This window comes from Drosophila yakuba, chromosome 3L (genome assembly GCF_016746365.2).
Source record: "Drosophila yakuba strain Tai18E2 chromosome 3L, Prin_Dyak_Tai18E2_2.1, whole genome shotgun sequence".
Lineage (NCBI taxonomy): Eukaryota > Metazoa > Arthropoda > Insecta > Diptera > Drosophilidae > Drosophila > Drosophila yakuba.
Window position 1 is genome coordinate 8630026 of NC_052529.2, and position 22185 is coordinate 8652210.

General features: G+C 40.7%; 1 protein-coding gene across 2 annotated transcripts in view; it reads left to right on the forward strand.

The window, feature by feature from the left end:
• Positions 1–483: 483 nt before the first annotated feature.
• LOC6533384 (serine/threonine-protein kinase NLK) overlaps positions 484–22185 on the forward strand; it is a 68156-nt gene continuing 46454 nt past the window's right edge. For both annotated transcript variants that reach the window (XR_005561229.2, XM_002094073.3), the window contains exon 1: positions 484–647. Coding sequence is in view for 1 of the 2 variants with exons in the window: in XM_002094073.3 (XP_002094109.1) it covers positions 484–647 (164 nt within the window). In the remaining variant the exon portion in view is untranslated. The remainder of the gene's footprint in view (positions 648–22185) is intronic.

Below are 22185 nucleotides of genomic sequence, written 5' to 3' on the forward strand. Positions count from 1 at the left end.
TCCACTCTGCAGTTTCTTCACAATGTCCTCAAATGTAATTTAAATAAGTAAGAAGTGTAATAAGCCACACGCAGCGAAACAAATAGCGCTGAATAGAAGCACGCCAAGCCAAACAGCAACAAATGGCCAACAATTGAATGGCGGCCATCAGTTGGCCCCAGCGGCATTCATTGAGCAATCAACACCATTTCTCCCACATCAAATCAAGCACCACTACCAGCAGCAGCACTAACACCAACACCACCACCATCGCCACTGCCACCTCAGCCGCCACTTTAGCCACCACCGACGTCACCGCTTTGGGAACCAGAACCACAGTCCAAGACCCAGTCCAAACCACCACCATCGCCAACATCGCCATCGCCATCGCCACCAGCCACAGCCTAGCAGAACCACAACCACTGAGCTCCATCGGCAACAACAAATACCAGAGCCGGGTGCAGCTGCTCGAATTATTTGGAAAACTTGCCGCGTAGTCCATCAATGAGCGTTTCGATGTCACTGGTACAGGGTGGTGCTGCCGGTGGTGCGCCACAGGGCGCCAGCGCAATCTTGGCCGCAGCGGCTCCCTACTATCAACCGCCGGCTGTTCCCCAGGATGTCCAGCCGGATCGTCCCATCGGCTACGGAGCATTCGGAGTTGTCTGGTGAGTGAAATGATTCTATACATATATTAGCACCGCACCATAATCCAGATTATGGGCAGAGGGTGTTGCCATAGTATTGGCACAATCAAATGTTGTATTCGGTAGCAAAAGCATGGTTATTTTCGGGTTGTTTTGGTAGCTTGTCTAAAGACATCCCGCTGAAATTGGCAAATACATTTGGGAGTTATAATACAATAGATGGGATAGAATGCAGAAATGGTTTTATGAACTTTATATACATGTGGTTTGTTTCATATCTTGGTGCAACTTTAAGAATTCATGATTGGCAGATGATAATTTATTATAAACACATGTGGTTAAAAAGTTGAAAAACAGGCTTTGATTACAAATGTTAATGCACTCTTGTACTCTCCTTTGACTTGACTTGACTTGACAAAGTTGTGTTAACAGCAGTGTGATTTTGCGAGGAAAGGGTATCTGCTGCATCGTTACTCTGCTGTGTGCCTTTTTGTCACGGTCTCGCCCGCCGTGGGTTCAGCAACCTTCTGCTTAGGCCTTTGATTCTGTAACCCTTTTGATTGTGTTGCTTCTGCTGCTGCTGCTGCTGATGGTGATGTTGATGTTTTGTGCAGCAGGCAACGTCAACATCCTCGTACTCATTTCGATTCAGAACCTCGGTCCCCGGGTCTCAGCTAGCTGTCCTTCATGGTTTTGTGCCTTTGTGCAGTTTTCAACGTTGCTGTTGGCCCCCCGAGGGTGGATTTTTCCTATAATATATATTTTTCTTACCCTAAGCGTGCTTGCTGGCTGGCTGGCTCTCCTTGTTTTGGCCTTCCCCCCCCCCTCCTCCCATCAATTTGGCCTTTTCTATTTGCCCATCTCCTCAGTGGTCGGGCCTCTCTCTGCCTTTTTTCTATCCCCTCGACTCTTTTGATTTACATTTCAGTGCAAAATTTTACATTAATGGTTGCTTAAATGGGGTGAGCATTGAATATTTTTGTTTGTTTACTGGGGAAAGTAAAATACCTAATATGGATTAGCAACTTTCTGCTATCAATGCAACTGAAAAGCTGCAAATCTATCAAGTAAATCAAGTTTCCCTTACTGGTAATAGAACTTTTTTATGCATTGCTGCAATATATGAATATAAAAGAGCTTTAAATTGTTGAAGCAGAGAGCACTGCGATAAATCCCATCTATTTATTATTTAACTCGACTTCCTATCAATTTATTCGTGGTGTAGCCAGAAGTTTGGCAACGCTGCATTTACAAATTTCATTCACGTGTAAAACGGCATTTCCGGCTATAATCAAAACGCAAAGTGAGCCCAGTTCTATCGGGCGGGTCTTTTGAGGAGTGCTGGCAGTGGGGGAGTGGTCGTTGGTCGTTCGCTGGTCGTCCGCAGGGAAGCCAGTTAAAAACTGGCACACACAAGGGGGCACCGATGGTTTAGGCACAAGGAAGTGGAAGTCCGAAGACGAGCCACAAGTGGAGAAGTGGAGGAGCCCAGTGAAACACACACACACACACACACACAAAGCGTGGAGAACCCGGCGAACTATAAAAGGCGGCTAGAGGAGGCCCAAGAAGAGGCTCAAGTATATCCCACAATGCACCATGCACCTTCCCTTTGATTCCATGATTCCCTTTGGCCAACTGAAAGTGGAGCCCGCAGAATGAAGTCGTTGACGTTTGGATTGGCTTTACATAGCAGGCTTTACTGTTTGCGGGTCTACCAGTTGCTAACTTGCAAAAATGCTCATTTACTTTCAAAGTTACACATTGTGAGTCAATGCCTCAAGTCTTAAACCTAGACCAATGCCAATTGCTTTTATATTTTACTGATAATAAGTTAAACTAATCTCCTGCTTAGCTGGCATATAAAAAAGCTGCCCAAATCTGGATATATGGGTCATAGATTAATTCCATGATTTAATCTTGCTACGTTTCACTCAACTCGTGTATATTGCGTAAAATGCTAAAGTTATGAACACATATTTTGGCTCTCCCAAAACATGAAAGTTATGGCAGTTGAACTTATGGAAGTTGGACTGCATATATCAGCAGATCCTGTCCAGCAAAGTAGGGAAGTGAATGGAGTGGAGTGCGACTAGAACTTGGGCGGGAATGCAATCAAGCGTTAAATTCAAGTGCCAAATGTCGAACTTGTTAGATGCAGCCGGTCAGCCTAGACTAGGAAATGGGTTTTTTTTTCGTATTTTTTGTATTTTTGTTTACGGCTTCTTGGTTAAAGGTGGTGCCTGTTTTCAGAGAGCCGGTGCGGAAAGCCCAAAAGCAGGTGAACCGTGGATTTTCAGGTGGAACAAGGCGGAAGGAAGTGCCCCGCAAATGGAGTGGGGTCCAAGTTGTTAAGTAGTTCTTGTTTTAAGTGAACTTCGGCAACGTGGCCAAGCAAGAATAGATACCTTAATAAAATCCGCTTAGAAAAGTTTCAGGCAACATTAGTTGGTCAAGTCTCTTGAAGAACTTTTCGATTAGTCAAGCTTTTGCGTGAATTTAGCTGTGAAAACGTTTTATTTCTAGTTGCTGTTTTTAATCAATAAAATAGCAATAGAGTGCGTTATTAATTTGCATAAATTATGCAATAAAACTGCGTCCAAATGCTGTTAAACCCCTTTAATTGAGCTGCCACGCCCCCCGGACGATAAACACAAATGGGTTGGCTGAAATAGAAAACGAATTCGATGCTCAGTGCTAGATTACTCAATTTATAATTTGTTTCCCAGAAGTGGCACTGTGGATAGGAACGAAATCCGAGGCAAGAGTAACAAGAACAACAAACATTTAAGCAATTAATCCTAGGCATAGTTCTACGAAATTTCCCCAATGCAACCGACTCGAAAGAGTCAAGAAGCAACTGAGTTTTATATATATATATATATATATATATATATACGAGGCATATACGTATATAGTTTTATATTTGTATCCGAAACGTAGGTATGTATGTACGGATGGACGGGACAGACGGCGGGCGACTCAGGTTGCGCAGCAGTCGCATAAGAAATATGCTATAAGGTATCCCAAAAGACGAGCGAATGAGCGAAGATCTTTGGGCTTTACTTTAAACTACCTGCAACTGGTTTTGGGAGGTGAGCGGTATGCGGTAAGCGGTGAGCAGGCAGACGACGAACCATTGGACGGCGGACGACGGACAACTGGACCTGGACAGTGCGACGGAAGGTAGGAAAAAGACAGTGTAAACCTTTTGCCTGCATCTCGACGAAACCCGCTTCCTGCACGAATTGTGGCCGGTGGTGGTGTTGGTGGTGGTGGTGGTGCTGGTGGACTTCTCCACTCGCCGATGCGCGATTCAACTCGTACCACCGACTCCAGTCGTCTCCATTCGATTCCATTCGGACCTGGACGTCAGCCTGGCATCCCAGTGTCTCGGCCCGGTCAGCCAGCCTCTTGGCAAGGTGTCTTTGGTCTAGGCTCACTCAGTCACTAACTCACCAACCACTGATTCGGCTCGGCTTAGCCAGTTCCTGTTATTTTTAGGCTCTGTAGCAGCAACATCACCTCACCTCACCCATCACCATCACCAGCACGGCCTTTGCCTTTGCCTTTGTTTTGGCCAGTTACCCGAGTTCCCTTGCCACCTTGTTCCCTTCCCTGGTAACAGGCTCATTTGGCCAAGAACAATTTAGAGCCTTTTAATGGCCTTTATGTTTTATTGGTACACATAATGTGTACATTGTGGTTACTTTGAACGCAATGTTGAAATGGGGAAAACTGTAGTAAAATGTTAATTAAACGGTTTAAAATATATAAATGATAGCTGTCAACGAGCACAATCTTACATTGTTAAAGGAATTTGTCGAAATACGCAAAGAGATTTCTTAACATAAATATGCTACCCAACAAGCATTTATTAAAAAAAGTAATAAACAATTGAAATAGCCTTTTCTGTAAGTTGTTTCCCCTATGCTGAATGCCTAATGAATATTCAAGGGTATGTTAGGCCTCGACCTTTCGTAAAGTCTGGCCTCTTTCCCCCTGCAGAAACCCCCATTCGACTTTTATCGGGTCGCAAATCCTGTGCTAATCTCAGTCGGGGAGTTCAGTTCCCGCATGGAATACCATGGGATCTTTTGCTTTTGGGCCGCGTCCAACCACCGAAAAATATGTGTACGTGTGTGTGATTGTGTGTTTGAAGGGCCAAAAAGGAAAGCGGTGCACATGCATAGTTTTATTTACTACACTACAGCACTCATTCCAAACTCACACAATCCTGGTCTGGGTAATATGGTATGCCATCCACTTTTTGGAACAGCTGCTCTCGGCTGATTTTGATGCTTCGATGTTGCTCCTGATGCTGAATCCCCCTTCCGAATTCCCTATCCTGTTTTTGGTCTTTTGCTGCTGCTGCTGCTGCTGCTGCGGTGGTTGGTTGCTTGCTTGCCCGTTTGGTTGAACAACCTTCGCCCGTTTTTCAGTTATTTTGTCTGGCAAACACACACATGTGCACACAGCCAGACGTTTACAGGATATGGTTGTGTCGTGAGGTCCCGCATATGTTTTTTTCCACACTCGTTTCGATTCGCTTCCCTGCGAATGCAACATCCCGAATAGAACCGAATTTCAACCATCATCACGATGAACCACCATCCCTGCCTATATATATGTATATGTATGTGTATTATTTTCCGTCTGTTGCAACGACAAAGTTTTTCCAAAAAACATTTTCAATTCCACGTTTCCCGTTAGGGGAACACTTTGCACTTCTGCCCTTCTGTGTGTGTATGTGTGTGTAGCAGTGTATGATTGACTTTGAAAGTGTTTGAATAATTATCCTGTTTTTCATAGCTATCCTGATTCTCTCTCCCTTGATGCGATTTCTTTGCATTTCCCCCTCCTTTTGATTGCTTTTTGCAGCTTCGTCCAAAAAGGGCGCTCAATTGGTTTATGAGTTTTTCATCAAGTTTTTCTTGAGCTTCACACATTAATTGGGTTCGTTTTGTTTTTGCTTAGCTGTGGTAGGAGCATATTGATTTTGTTTTCCGCGCTTAGCGAACTAGTTTCAGCTGATTAAATTTGTAAAGGGTTGGTCCAATTATAATTTATTCTTCACTTCGCCATGATTCTGGGGGCTGGCTGCCTCAACTTGATTGATATGTATGACTTACTAATGAAGAAGGGTAAACATACTTCTTAATTTGTTTGGTTCGTCATGATTTAATCTGGGTTTTAGATATCTGAAATACAACCACTTTAAGACATTTTTTGCCTAATTCCTTTATGAAATCTCGATCTATTGTCCTCTATCTCTACCATCAGTTGATGGATAGGAGAAGTTTGGCAACATAGCCTAAGGAAACGAACAGGTCCTGAATTTCAGGTAGAGTACAGTAAATACCTATACTCATTTTTCTAGTTTTCGGGTGAAGCATTTGCACAACGAATATAACGTAGAGAATTGGAGTGGGAGACAAAAGGGATTTACGCACGCAATTTTGTCCACAGCTTCATTTTAGTCCTCACAAAGAAGATACGGATACTACTCGGCTACAGATACGCAGATACAGATGGAGATAGAGATACAGATACAGATACACATGTGTGTTTGCAGCTCACTTGCTGTGGCCAGCTTAGTTCACTCGAACGGCGTTCTCTACGGTTCAAGTGAAGCGCAAATGTATCTTTGAAGTTTATTTTGTACCATATACCCGGCCCTATTTGCTCCCTCTTGGCACCTACCTCTTCGGAACCCCGGCTTTTAGGTATCGTGTAACAAAGTGTGGCAAAAGGGAGCGCAAGAAATAACGTTGCAGCACATGTGCGGTGCGTGTATCTGTATATGTATCTGTATCTGTATCGGCATTTGTGTCTGTATCAGTATCTGTGTATTCCGTATTTTGTATCTGTATCTCTATGCGTGTGCCTTTGCGTTTTACCAGTATCTTGAAATAATTTTCACTTGGACCGCCTGCGAGCGGCCCAAATGAAAAATAATAGTCAACCAAGTGCCACCAAAACGTAAAAAGCTTCCATGGGTTGTATGTTGGGATTGGTGAACTGGGAAAAAAGGTTTTCTTTATTTCGGGAGTGTCTTTAAGTGCTTTTGATATAGCTAACTTATTAGCTTAATTAGCTGGACTTAGAAAAGCAAGGACTTCCCATTAAATTTCGAGAAGCGATGCGGATACTTAGGACCTTTAGAATCTTTAAGTGGAAATCTTGTATGTGCTGGCTGGCATTAAAATCGATTCTTAACTCAGTTCAACTATTTTCTCGCTGTGCAGATACCACCTCAAGCAGGTAGCGCCCCGCTAACTAACCCTCTCTTGGTGCGTGTGTGCCAAATAAATCATCGTGTGTTGGACAACAGAACGAACGTTGAACGCCACTCCTTCTGCCCCCTTCATGGCCCCCCATTTCCCCAGTTTTCCCCAGTATACCCAGTATACTCAGTTTCCCCGTCCATTGAGTGGAGTTCAACTGTTCTGGTGAGCTGCTGCTCCTACCTTAGAGCTGCTCGTAAAGTGCATTGGAAAACTGAAATAGACAAGTCGAGACAGTTGGACACACCGAACACTGAAATGGATGGCGATTGGGGGGGCTGAAGGGGGGGGCAGCCCTGGGGCGGTCAACTCTACTTGAACCCGAACCTAATGAAGCCACTCCGGGTGAAGATACGGCAAGTTTGGGGGGCAGCAAATAAAGTAAAACCCATCGGGCTGGAAGAGCAGCTCCTAGAAGAAGGGGGAAACTAATTAAGTTTTGCGTCAAACTATTCGCCTCCAGGGGCCAAATGGAAAAACTATTCGAGAAGTGTTGGAAAATTTATGCATTTATGTAATTTAGGTTTGCGGGAAAGGAGCCAAAATAGGTGTTCTGAACGTAAATAGTAGTAGAAGTAGTAAAGTGTGCATAACAATGATGTACAATAGTTAATAGTTTCGCTCCTACTAATTAAATAAAGCATTGCTCCAAAAAAATTTAAAGTCATATGCACGATTCCTGCTAATTACTCGATGCGACACCATATTTCCGATCGACAGGATCTGATGAGCTGCCACACTACAGCCCAACATCGATTTCCCACCTTCGGTCCATTGTTGTGGTGTGGTGTGGTGTGGTGTGGTGCGGCGACTCTTTGGAAAATCTCGCATATTTAGCACAATGGAAAACTCTTTTTGCCGCTGGCACGACGGCACAAGTCACTCAGCCGCAACGAGAAAATCGTGCGAGCGTTTAATGTGGCTGGCAAGCTTGCTTGCAATGCTCGTCGCAGCTGCAACTGCAACAGAAATTGCAACTGCAGCAGCAGCAACTGCGGCAGCAACTCTTGCAACTGCAAGTCCGCAGCAACGGCAGTAAACTTACTGCCATTGTCTGGATTCCCTCGACTGCATCCTCCTCGGCGTCTGCCGCTGTTTATGCTAAATGAGGGTTAACGCAAAACTTAAAGAGCAGAGGCGAAAAAAGATATTTGCGAAATGAGCTTTATCTTCGGCACTTGAAAACATTTTTCTTAACGATTTTATTAACGCTATTCACATTTAAAGCTCCAATATTTAAGTTCTTGCTATAATTTATAACAGCAAGAATCGTACGTGATTTACAATTGTTTTTTTTTATTATCACCAGTATATCAACGTAATTGTTTTCTGTGCATTTAAAGCTGCAACTGTAAAATGCCTGTGGACTCTCGGCTTTAAAATATTGAATGGTTTGCCGGGGATGCAAAACAGCCTATCTGCAATCTTTGGTTGCAACGTTTTGACAACACTTTTTCCACCCTTCTTTTTTTTCTCTTTTAAACTACCCGACTTTGGTTTCCCTTTGAGCTGCAGATTTTCTCGTTTGCCTCTTTTGAATTTCCATTTTGAGTTGGCAAATTTGTCTACAAGTTTCGGCGATGCTTACAACATTTTTTCGTAGGTGTTAATTAACAACTGTTCGGCGCTTGAATTACAAGCTTAAAAGCACCGCATGACTTACACTAGAATTGTTTTGTGGGATTTAGCAGAACTGATAAGGAAAATTCCTTCTAATTGGGTAGATTTCTTGTCGGTTAAGAGTAGCTCTATTATTAATCTCTTAGTGACTACTTTAAATATTTTCGCTACCGAATATTTTCGTTGCCAAATGAATTTCGACAACGGTGCCTCTGCGATAAGCAAATCAACAAAGCCCCACAATCGTACGAATTTTCCTCTTTCCGGCCGCTCTTAACTAGCAGCTTAACATACATATTTTCGTAACCCCAATAATGCCACACAATCAGGGACGGATTTTGCCGCAATGCCGGTCCGAGCCAACGAATCTGAGGATACTCGACTCTAGACTCTTAAAATGGGGAACTGCTTTTTGGCTGCATCACCATCATTATCAACATCATCATCATCATCATCATTCTCATCGCGATGATTATTATTATCGCCATGGTCGAAACGCTGTGTGTGCTTGCCACTAAACGCTTTTGACATTTCAATTAAAATTCTGGAAAAAGTCTATGGCGGTAATTGCTGGAAATGCCTTTGCGCCACTGCAGCGTCATTGTTAAATATTTACCAGCAAGAGAAGAGTATTTGAAAATGGTTCGCCGCCTGGCGCCAAAAGCCGGAGTTGCACCAGTGCCTGAGACGAGACCCTCTCTCTTTTTTTTTATTTTCTCCATTTACTGTCAGCAAGATAATTAGACAGATGCGTTAATTGTGGCAGGGAAATGTTTTCCTATTCTTTATTGCTGCACTTGCTGCAGAATTCAGCTGTGCGTCTCTTTCACTTCAGCAGCTAGCCGCCTCTTTCTAAGCTCCAATGACAAATAAGCCGCAGTTGGCTGGAATGCTGTTGCCATGCAATTACCCATATATAATTCCGTGTAAGGTGACTTCAACCAGATTTATTCTTTGCGTACCGCCCACTGAGAATTTAAAAAGAACTGAATTTGCGATTTATTTTTGTATGCATATTTCTTTCGAGTCGGCTTTGTTGTCAACTGTCATTCATTGATGTACGATCTTGATAGCTGCTCGCAAAACACATGAACAACAACAAAAGGTTGTTACTCCTGCCATCTGCTCATTTCCCCTTCTTTTTTTTTTTGTATCCAGATACTAATGCAACAAAAGCTTTGTGTCGTTTCCTTGGCGCCACTCGATGCGTCAGCGTTGCACAGTGCGAAGTTCAAACTGAATGATAATGAAAACAATATCTTTCAATATATACCTTGAAATAAATATAACTGGCAGAAACTACACCTTTATTCGTCTATTTTTCCACGTTTTCTGCAATGTTTAATAACGTTTTACAACCATATGGAATCAATTCAATGTCAGACTGCAAAATAAATCCGTATACATAGGGATTGTACTTTCTTAATGGTTTTTTTCCTGTTGTTCACTTTCAAATTGAATATAATTGCAGATGCTCATTCAAAGTAATTGTAATTGTTATTTTTACCTAATATATATGATGCATCATTGCTCCTTGGAAACGGATTTCTCCTCCACTGCAGGCAGGTGCATCCCGCACTTTGTATTTTCCTGTTATTTTGGGATATTTTCATGTCACAGGTCCTCTCTCAAGCAAAGATCCTGCATTTGCGAGGACAAAAACGTTGAGCTCGAATTACGGCAGCCAAATGTAAGGATAACAAAGCGAGCAAACCTCGGGCGGATCGCGTTTGAGGATCCTTGCCGAGGATCGTTGAGCATCGCTGACACAATGGCAGGATACCAGCAGGTCTGGCCAAGTACCTGACCCTGTTTTGCTCCCATGTCCTTTGCAGCTGTCTGGCTTCGCTTTTTGTGTTGTAGTCCCTATTTAGCCTCCATTTCATATTGATTTCCCTGCTTGTGTGTCAGAAACCTTGGAGCCTCGACTATTGGGAGCCCGGTTCTGTCATTAACAAAAACGAAAAATACAAAATACAAACCGAAAAACGAGTACGAGTACGATGACAAGGCAGGCGACTGCAACACAAACGGCAGATGGTCAGATATAATAGCATTGGAGCACGGGGTGGGGGCCGTTGACCCTGTCGGGGGGTTAGGAGGGGGGAGTAGGGGAGGAAGGGGTGCCACCTAAAGGATGAGCATGAATGTTAATATTGACGCAAGGTGGAGTTTGCAGTTTCATTCGGGGGCTCCACGACGAAGCTGCAACATTGGTTAGCCAATTTATTAACGAAGTTTGCCGGTCTTTGTTGGCGGACTTATTTTTGAGGGACGGACGAGGAAAGTGAGGGGAAAATTACTGTTAGTGCCGTGATCGTGACAGAGTGATTTATACTGCTACTTTGATTTTTATGGCGCTCATTCATATTTATAGAGTATCAAAAATTACGTACAAAGTGTGCTAAATTGCTGGCCATCGAACGCTGTGATTGAAATGCATTTGGGCCACCAGGAAGTTGTTACAACTTAAGCACTCCAAATAATAAAATAAACTGATCACTCAGGTTCTTTTAGTTCTTAATATATCATCTTTAAACGAGAGTTGTATTGTATAGTACGTTCTGATCCCTTGCTTTTCAGCGAATATTCCATAATTAATCTCATTCGTATTCCATCACGTTCTGAACACCGAATTGTCATACAACTGTGACAGAATTTCCAAAAACATTTCGAAATGTTTGCCCATCTCCAATAGCCGACAATGTTGTTATTTTTGTGGCTCTTCTCCTGCTGCTGGCACGCATGCGCTCAAAAGGAGCAGCAACGCAACGTTCATTGCACCCTAACAACAAAAACAAAAACAACAAAAAAAAAAAAAAAAGAAGAAAAATAAAAAACAACCAGCTACAACAACGGAAAGTTAAGTAAAGAAGAATGAAATTTTCGTTTGGGGATTTTTACGATGACTGCGCGAGCGAGAGGGCAAGAACGAGCGACAGAGATGGCGAATGGGGGCTCTGCAGAACCGGATGGTCGGTGCGTCTATACGTCGAGCCAAGCTGACCGACCCAGACCCCAAAGACCCCTTCCCAAAAAGCCCCTCGGAAAACCCCTCCCTTCGACCCCATAACGTACACAGAAATTAAATGGGTTTCCCTTTAGTAAGAGAATTAAGGAGAATTAAGTATCTAAAGAAATGTCGAGGCAGGAAACACTTGTATCTAAAGGTGATTTAAAGTTAATTTAAAAATGGAGTATTATTTATAGCACAGCTAGAAACAATTATTAAATAAATAGCTATCGTAACTCCATTAAATATTATTTTAATTCTATTATATAAATATTGGAAATATAGAAATATTGCCCTGTGTAGTAAGCCAAAAGTCCAAGACCGCGTTCATTGCCTTTGCCTGCATTATTGTATGTGCAGTATGTTGCAATATGCCTTGGGGGCACAGTTCTCCAACCTATCCCAAGTTTTTTTCCTGTATTTTATTTTTTATTTTGACACGCATTTGTGTGTGTGTGTGTTTGCATGTAAAAAGCGGGAAAGAAGAGGAGTTTAAATATTTTTAATTGAACTCTTGCCTCCAGTCGTAAAACAAAGAGGGGTAATTGGGTATTATTTTTGCGGTTATTGATCAGTTAGATACAAAAACATGCGGTCGTATCGCTGGCCACAACCATGATAAAAAGTTATAACTATATAATTTACGCAGTCCACCAATTGCCGATACTGAACAGGGTCAAATTTATTAGGGTCCTATTGATTATGGGGGTTTCTATTAATGTTATTGCTCATGTTACTGATAGACATTGATATGCATTGCATAAATGTTTAATGAGCTATGATAATTATAGATTTTGGTATGATTTTGCTTAACTAGTTAATTAGTTTCGGGTAATAAGCGAAGTCATTAAACCAAATAAAGCCTTATCATAAAAATAGTTTAACTATGAATTTTTTCAATTTAACTAACAAATATTTTCTTTTCTCTCTTTTTAGGTAAGTTCCTAACTTCAATCAAAAACATTGGCAACTAATCAGCCACGTAAGTTAATCAATTTCTAGCCCAATTAACACGGGTGAATCATGTTGCATTGGGCATAAAAACAAGTTTATTATATAGTTAAAAATAATTAACTGATATGTGGGTGCGTTTGCCGGGAATAGAAGTTCAAAGTTCGAGTGGGTTTCTTTATTTTAGGATCTTTTAATGAGCTGGCCAGCGAATGGACAAAAGTGGGAGAAAATAGGAAAAACTACCATAAAACTCACTCGACAACAGAATGCATTAAATTTTTTCTTACCAATCATAAAAATGCGTCATAAAATTGAAGCTGGCAGTGAAATTGAACATGCCAAAGTGTAGGGAAATACTTGTAGATAGATAGATATATATATACATATATAGGGATGGGGAGTGCGGGGGCGAGATGCATCATTTTATAGAGAATTCTATGGGGTGGATGGAAGTGTCGACAAAGTGTTTGCTCCTCTGCCATTCTCTGTATATCTCACGGTTTGAGGGTCAAAGAGTGCGGCATCAAATTTCACACACACACACACACACATATGCGGGGATGGGAAAATCGAGTGGGGAAAACTCTAATAAATGCTGCTGCTGCAGCAGCATCGTCGAGTTGAAAAACATTGGAATGCATGTAGAGCACTAAAACTATCGGACACAATACCGAAGTCATCGAAAGAAATCAATAAAGAAAGTAATTTGAAACGTGGGCAGACAAGAGTGTCCTCTCTGTGGGTCCCCATTTGTAGTCTATCCTCCTTGTCCCCCCCAACTGAAGGCAATTTATCTAATGGTAATATTGTATGGCTATAAAACAATATTGGCAAAAGGCGAGTCAGCTGTGGTCGAGGCGGAAAATGCCGGACAACGCCAAGTATCCAGACAACTATTTTCCACGCCCTTAGTTTTCCAGGCGAGCTGCGGAATTTTAGTTGCCATAATGCACACTGCGTAATTACTTTTGCCCCTTTATTAATACTGCCAGTTGGGGGGTGTCTTTGTCTTAATCAAGGAGTTTTATAGAAGATATTCTGACTGACAGGGCATTCAATCCATTAACATAACTGTCAGAAATTAATTCATCAAAGCTTCATAAACCTAAAAGGCTTGTAACTCACATAGTTAAGGGAAGAACATAAGCTTGAATTTATATACCTCTTTTAATTAGACTACTTTATGCCTTACTATTATTAGCTAGCTCACCTCATCGATTACTATTGTTTCGCCCATCTTTGCGCTGTTTGAAAATCAGCCATATCAGATGGCAATTACTACCAGGAATTTTCACATTTCCCTTTCATTAAATGCAAATTAAAGGAGGGAATCGCAGAACATTTTAATTAAAAGAAACCCGCTGCTTTTCTACTTCCACCCCCCAAGTATATCCGATGGTTTTTGTTTACACTTGCCGCTCCCATTGATATTGGCTAAATTTAAATTGTGGCCCCAGCAACATTGATTTGTCAGCGCCTCGGCTTGAGTCACAAAAACTGAATGAGACAACCGACACTTTTGCTCCCTATATACAAGATATAAGATATTCTTCCTATAGCCCCCCATATTCAGTTCCTATCTCTACATTCTGGTAGTGCTGTCTGGTATTTATCCAGCTGTTAATTGTGTGTGATCTTGAGGAACAAGCCAAACATGTTGAACAATTTCTCTTAACTATTTTTATATCTTTCGCGGCGTTGGGGCCCCCAGCATATGTTTGATTTTCTTGAGACATTAAGAAGCCCCCTCTTTCGTCGTACCATTTTGTGGTACCATCCATTTGCCCCTCAACAAAGTTTGATGACCTTCAGCCTGTGGAAAACTATGTGTTTTCTTTGCTCTTTTGCTGTCCCCTCGTTTCTGTTTGCTTTTGATTTCGATTTGTGTAAACAAATTCGGTTTTCGGTGGTTACGCATTTCAGAAATATCTATCTATCTCGCTTATGAATTTCTCACGCAAAATCGATCAGCCCTGATTTTCATATTAAATTTCAGTCGAAAATAGATAGAGATTTTCGATTTCATGCTACCTACATACACCTTTGACCGAACAATGCTGTGGAAATCTCTTATCACCAGGACAACCCGCTGGGAGCGTATTTTCACAAAGTCTGTGCCGGAATTATTCTCATGTTTTTACCTCTCGGCAGTTTTCCTGAATTTAATTCCTTTTCCAGGAAGGCAATTCGGCATGGTCTAGTCTGGTTTTTCAGTCGGGTGTGGTTTTCTCTGGCTAAATTGGATAGGAAACAGGTTTTTTGGCTAAGATTATTAAGTGAATTCAACACAGCCTTTTGTATTAAATACTTTATTAAATGTATATGTTTTCAATTTTATTTAACATGAAGAACCATGTTTTAAATTCAATACATTAAGTTGGTTGATGGATTTTAATTTAAATTCGCGTTTCTATTTGTTCTTGCAAAATGTTTTATTAAAGCGTTGATTAAAATAAATATTTAATATTTGAATTGCTAACTGCTTTTACCTCCGACGCCTTTTATCTGGAGGCGTGGCTGGCTTTGTTTTGACTGCCGGGAAAAGCAGCAGGGGAACTCTCATCACAGGGAAAACTCATTAAACAAAGTACACTCGAACGCCTCATGACCCACCTACATTGGTACTATATATATACGTATATATATGTACATATATATATATATATATATATATTTAGGTAGCACTGCTAGGAGCATTATTCCATCTCGCTCCATCACTTCCATTGCTTTCCCCGTCTGCACTTTTCCAGAGCTAAACTTTTCCTTCCCCTTAACCCTTTACTGCTCTTCATACATATTACTTTCTCCTTTTGCCTTTGTACCGCCAGTAATTTCTTCAGTTTTTTTTTTTTACAAAATGAAGCTTTAGAGTTTGTTTTTTTGCTACTACTGTTTGTTGATTGGCTCTTCTTGCACACCTCGTTTTTCGCTGTTTATTCTCTCTTTTTCGCTTTACGTGCTATAAACATTTCAGAATGAAATTTTACAAACTGTTGTGAAAGTGCTTAACAAACACAAACATGTTTGCCGCACACAAACACAGGTGCACCTTTTTTGTGATGGCTTTAATTGCGCGGGCAGTGAAAAGCATTGAAAAATAGAGCAAGGAACTATAGCACACTTTTAAGCGTTTCAATGGAGTGGAAAAAATGCCAAAAAATGAACAAAATACGATCATCAAACGTTGCTTCGAGTGCAGCAGAATGTTCTTTAATATTATTACGTTTTTTTTATGCATTTTTTGCCAGGCCAATGTTTGGTGTATAAAATATTTTTGCAATGATAAATATTATTATTTTCCTTGCTTTATTCTCTTTGCATAAACATTTCATGTTGCGCATTGTATCCTGCATAAATGTACATATTTTAAATACAAATTTAAAAAAGTTTTGTTTAATATTTCAGTTTTAAGTTCTAGCTGGGCCGCAATTTTGTTGATATTGCTTTGTCTTTGCTTTTTGAATTTGAGCCACGTTTATTGCCGATCATCAGTCGGTTCGAAGTTTTCTTGATGTTGCATCTCCCTGTAAGATTGCAGTACCTGAAAGTACTGATGCGAAGATGGCTTTTAATGCGTTGATTGCGGCCGTAAAAGTGGCTAATACGTGGGTTTGGCTACTATTTTTATGATTCTAGAAGTTGCTGCGTATTTTAGAGAGGATGTTGCTGCAGTTGAAGTTGCATGTAACTACTGATTTTACTACTACGATTGTAATTTTTTTTTGTTCTCTTCCTGTGTGGCAGTTCTTTTAATTGTACATCTCTGTTACGCCCAACGGCATTTTATATCCTCCTCGACTGCGGTTTCATTCTTGTTTGATTAAAAGCCGCACCCTGAAGCCACCTTCATTGTAATGGGTTAAGTTTACTTTGGCTTTACTATAAAGCGATCAACTTATTATAGCATACATCTGGGCGTTGTGACCGAATCAATGTAGGTTTGTTCCTTTTGCGCTTGAGAATTTTAAATTACTACAACTACTTCAATTAGTATGCATTAAATCTATTTAAATTGGTTTAAAGTTAATTCCTTAAGCATTGCATGTTAGACGAAACAAAATTTGCTTGTCTTTCGAAAGTTATTTAATTTCAGTCATCACTGTATAGATTCCCCTGAATTTCGTAGAAATTTTGCAGATTAAAAGTTTAAATGTTCTTCTATTCGTTTTTATTTTTTGATTGGCTTGCCCTTCGCTTTGCTGCCTTTTATTGTTTTGCATAAATTTGCGCCACGCCCCCATTTGTGGGATGTCTAGCAAGCGAAATAAAAAATTATGCACATAAATTCAGGCGCTTCGCCGTCGTAAACATTGGACCATGTAGTTCTTCTTTTTCGGCGCCATTTTTTGCTCTCTTTTTTGTATGTTGCCAAAAAAGCATTCTTAGAATTTTCCTCTGGCAATTTTCCTTGCAATTTTTCCTCCCGATGCTTATTTTGTTTTTTTGTCTGTTTTCAGCTCTTGTTGGATTTCCAAACGGTCTACTCATGTTTTTATTATACTTTTCTCTTCTGTGGGCTTTACCATTTCTAACGTTTTTTGTTTAGCATTTGGAGCAAACATAAATTGCTTCAACTTTGTACTTGCGTCTAAAATTTAAACTTTCTGCTGTTTTGGCAGTGGGCGTGTCACGGTTTTTCCCGGGGCGTTTACCAAATTCCGTGAACATTTTCTTGTTTGTTTTTGTAGGTGGTTGATCCTATGGGTATTGTAAAGTGGTGAAAACATGTGCGGATAATTTAAAAAAACATGCTGAATTAAGCATTAGTTTGGAAATCACTTGATTTTATTTTCATTCGAATTTTATGAGTTTCTGTCTAGCCGCAAAGGTTTTTGTGGTTTATAATATAAAACGATAAACCACAAGTTTTTGCCTAAGGCCATACTGCCATGCAAACAACAATAACAGCAAGTTTTACATAACACCTTCTACTTCCTTTCGCCTCCACGTTGCAAAATCTGAAAACATATTTCACCGAAATAAACGTTTTGCCACTTTCAACCAACCAGCTTCCATTCCACCTCAAACTCCAGCGCACCAGCATAGAATTTTCCAACGCCACCGTGCCAACTCCACAATTTTGCTGAGGTGCGTGTTATCTATCTGGTGCCACAGAATTTTGCACCAAATGCGAATTACGAAAAATAATCCACGAACGCTGGGTTGCTGCAGGAGATTGAATGTGGCAGAAAGTTGTGCCTTTGCCGAGCAGCCGAAAAGCGTCGCTTAAAATTAAACAAAACAAAGTTTCGATGGTAGAATTTTCCCCCAACCAAAAATGCCAGACGAAGGACATTATTTCCCTGGCCGAAAATCCTGTGAGAGGACGAGTGAGATAGAGAACGTAGCAATCTCGGTGGAAGTCAAGACGGAAATACCGCCCCCGTAGAGAGTTGGAACTACTACTTCTACGAACGGTGGATATTTTTGCTCGCAGTGAAAAGAGCAGGGCCATCCATACAGAAGGCAACTTGTGCAACATCGTAAAAGTTACATCACTGCGTTGGTGAGGGAAAACTCGGACCATCGGAGCATCGATGGGAAAATCGGTGGCGGGGAGGAAAAAGGGCAAAAAGGAGCGGGTGTGCTGAAGCGACTTTGGCATAAATTATTTTGTTCAAGCCAGTGAGCTTGTGTCGTCGTAGTAATAAAAATAAAAATACTCAAGCCAAAAAAAAGAATATTGTAATTTGCTCGTAAAATAGTTGTGCTCAAGTAATTTTAACGATTATGATCTTAATCAAGTTAGTACAACTTTTGGGTTAGCAGACGGCTTTTGCGTAGCCAAGTCCATTCTTCGAATTTTGCCTCCAGTCATATTTTTGTCACGCTGATCCTGGTTTAATTCTCAGGACAACAGTATGACAATACCGAGAAAATATGCGATGGTCTTGGAAATGTAAGAGGTATTTTTTGCAAATTTTGATTTCTTTTTTTTGGAAATCAAAAAAGTTGGGATAGACATAGTTAGTTATGTTTATTAGCATCACAAAACAGTATTTATTTTAACTGTGCGTTCATTTTTGGCCAAGTTATGGCGAAAACGCCGATTAAAAATATACGGTTTAAAAAAAAAATTTTTTTTTCAATTTTTTTGTAAAAAAAATTCCGTTTTTTTTTCGATAGCAGTAAAAATAGTTGTCCAAATGTGGAATGCCATACCTCGTTGAATTCGTAACAAAATTCCCTATCGATCCATGTACATACCTTATAATGCTATTTTTTGGCCATTTTTCGCAAATTTTGATGATGGTACCCCTTATCGAAAATGCAAAAAATTGTCAAATTTTGTTTTTTCGAATATTGAAAAAGTAGGGATAAACATAGTTAGCTATGTTTATTAGCAGCACAAAACAGTCTTTATTTTAGCTGTGCGTTCATTTTTGGCCAAGTTATGGCAAAAATGCCGATTGAAAATATGTATGTATTATAGTTGAATAGCTTATCAAGTTCATATATAAGATTCAGTTTGTTCTTGCTGCCAATCACTTTTAGTGCCTCTTTCATAATTTTCATTTAGCTTTGTTTTTGTTTTTCTAGAACCGAAAATTGAAGCGAAACTTTTACGATCTGACAATTTTATACGCTTAATGATAATCTCTTCCACTAACTACAACTGCTGCTGCTAAAAAACCACTACCATATATTTCACTATCCTTTCATCTCCCCACATCTACAAGCCCCTTTTGGCCATCCTGATTTTCCGTTTAGAGTCTCAATCCCCAGACCAAAAAGCCATTCTAAAACGCTTAAGAGTAGGCAACATAGTTTTGCAGGAGGGGTGGTAAAAACGAGCGAAAAACACAAAACAGAAACATCACACGCGGCGTATGCGTAACATAAAATTAGCCACAGGATTTTGCAGGGCATCTATGTCCTGCCCCTCGCCGTTTTACCCATTCCCCCATTTTCCCACCCAAAATTTGCCCTAGCTATTTTACGCTGCTGCTGGAAAAACTGCGCGTCATCCACACACGAAAATGGTTGCCAAACAGTTGCCAAAAATGGGTAGGGGGCGTGGCTGGTAGGCGGAGGCTGAACCTGGGGGTCGCACAAAGGACAAACGAATGGTGGTTAAAAGGGGGGTGGTGGGTGGTGGTTCGGTGCGATGGCAATTGGTGGGCAGCAACGAGGATAAGAAGGGCGAGAAGAGGATGACGCAGCCAGAGGCATCCACGTGTACGTGGACGTGGAAAGGTGGAACCTCCAATGGGATCGGGAGTAGTAGCTTCCTCAAATTTAACCGCTTATAACACCCCGACGTCCTTCGACCCACATCCACCCACCCAAACTCCCATTGCTGAGTAGATTTTCATGTCTGTGGAAAAGTTTTAGCGTGTGTGTTTGTGTGTGTGTGTGTGTATGTTTGCGCGGTGAAAATTCCCGGGCAACAAAACAAAAAGAAGAACCAGAACCAAAAAGAAGCCAAAAGTCTGGGCAGCGAATTTTCTTCTTGCTTACCATTTTTCTTCGAGTTCCATGGTCCATGATTTTTCCTCGCATTGTTACGTGTCTCGCCATGGTGTTTTTGATTTAAATGCCTTCAGCTCGCCAAAAGAAAAGCGATTTTTATTGCTCGAAATGTGGCAGAAGATATGGCAAAAGCTGCTACAACATTTATTCAATTAATATTTTACTTTGTTTATTTATGTTTATTTATTTAACTACTAAGCGTTTATTATTTAGGTTCGTATTTAACTTTTTGAAGACAGTCACTCATTAAATATTCCTTTCTCGTCTGGCTGCTGGAAACTTTAGTTTGATTAACCGCAAACCACAGTTAAATTAAACTATTTTCCTTTGGGGAAAAGTCAGCAACTTAGCTGTCTGTCGAACTCTTGTCTCCCCCCAAAACTCCCACTTTTCTGTAAACCCCTTATCAGCCTGCTCGCAGCCCTATTCTAAATTGTTTACAGAAGGCTCACCTATATTCCGCACACCCCCACACTTCCACTTTACCCAGATAATTCCAAAAGGAAACACGAACTAGTAAAAACTAAAAATGTACACACAACATTAGGGCCCGGAAACCCAAGAGAACCAGATGTAACACTTAAATTGGAAAATTCTATATTCCATTTTAAGAATGGTTTCAAATTCTATGTTTTCTCTGTACACATAGACTCATAAAGTTTAGTTCAAATCAACAAAGCGTCAGGGGGCGGCATTTAGGGCGTGGCCGCAAGTCAGTCACTAGCTCATTCATTCAACCAGCAGTGCTGCCATCAGTCATTCAGTCATTCAGTCAGTTAGGCATTCAGTCAGTTCGCCATTGAGTCAGTTGGTCCAATGTCCTTCAGCGTTTGCCAACGTGCCCATGCATATTTACAAAAAACTAAAAAAGATAGATATAGAGAAAAAAGCACACGAATGTCGGCGCTTTGAGGCAGCGTGTGCCACGCCCACCGAGGCGACGATGAGAGGCCGCCCCCTGCAGGGATTTGCTCTTGCTCTTGTCTTTTTCCTCCGGCGGGAGCTGCATAAATTTTCAGCGCATTTTCCCCAACTCCAACCCCTTTTTATTTGCTTGACAAATTTCTGTTACTGACTTTTCTGCAGCTTTGGGGACCACGAAAAACTTTGCTGGTTTCTGTCGCGCATTTTCCACCTCCCCTCGCCTCCCCAACCCCCCCCCCCTGCAAAAATCCCGCTTCTTTGTTGTATTTATTTGATTGAATTGAGTTTTGTTTCGACCAATGGGTTTTTGTATTTGTTTTGGTTTTTCTTGCCATTGCCGTCGTCTACTCACTTGAGACCATTTTAAGTGTTTGCTGAATTTGCTTTTGACAATTTCTTGCATGCATTTCGATTTTTTCTGTTTTTTTTATTCAGTGTTTTTTTTGGTTTTGATAATTCAGTATATGCCGCAGTCACTTGAAGTTTTTATGTTTTCAGATCGTTTGATACAAGCCAGATGTTAAACAATGAGTAGGGGAACAAGTCTTTAGAGTCTTTAATTTATTTTGTGCGCCGCGAACAAATAAAGCTAGCTTATCAAAGAAATCAACCTCACATCTAATGGGTATAAATAAAATATAGTACTGCATTATTCACAGCTTACGCAGCAATTTGTAGAAGTTTGAAATACTTTAATAACTCCTTCACATTTCGATAAAACAACTGTTCTAACAATCTCTCATTATTGTTCTCGTTCTAGGTAAGTTTTGCAAAACTAAAAAACTACATAATTGCGGGTCTCACATTACGTGGAGCCCGCACTTAACCCCAAACAATTCAAAGTGAGTTGAGTCATGGAACAGTGCCCAGTTATTTTGCTGTACCAAAAAGATCGTAAGTTAAAGTTGAATACACTGCGCAGATGCGTGTGTGTCTCATTAAAATTATATAGTCAGATAGTCAGGGAATGGGAGCTTTCGTATGGCATACTGGTATACTGGGCGATGGGGTATAACCACAATAAAAGTTGGAAATTAATTTCGAGCGCCACATTTAGCTGTCGTTGACTTTTACGCGCTGTTGAGCCACCAACAAACCCAAACCTAAACCAAAACCAAAACTCAAACCTAAACCCAAACCCAAACCCAAGCCAGCAGCTCAACCATCAAAGCAGAAACAACAAAGTGGCTTTACATTTTCGTATCTTTTATCTATGCAAAAATGGGAAATTACAAAAAAGAAAAACGAAAGGTGGAAAAAAGTTGGCTTTAAAAGTGTATATTTTTAA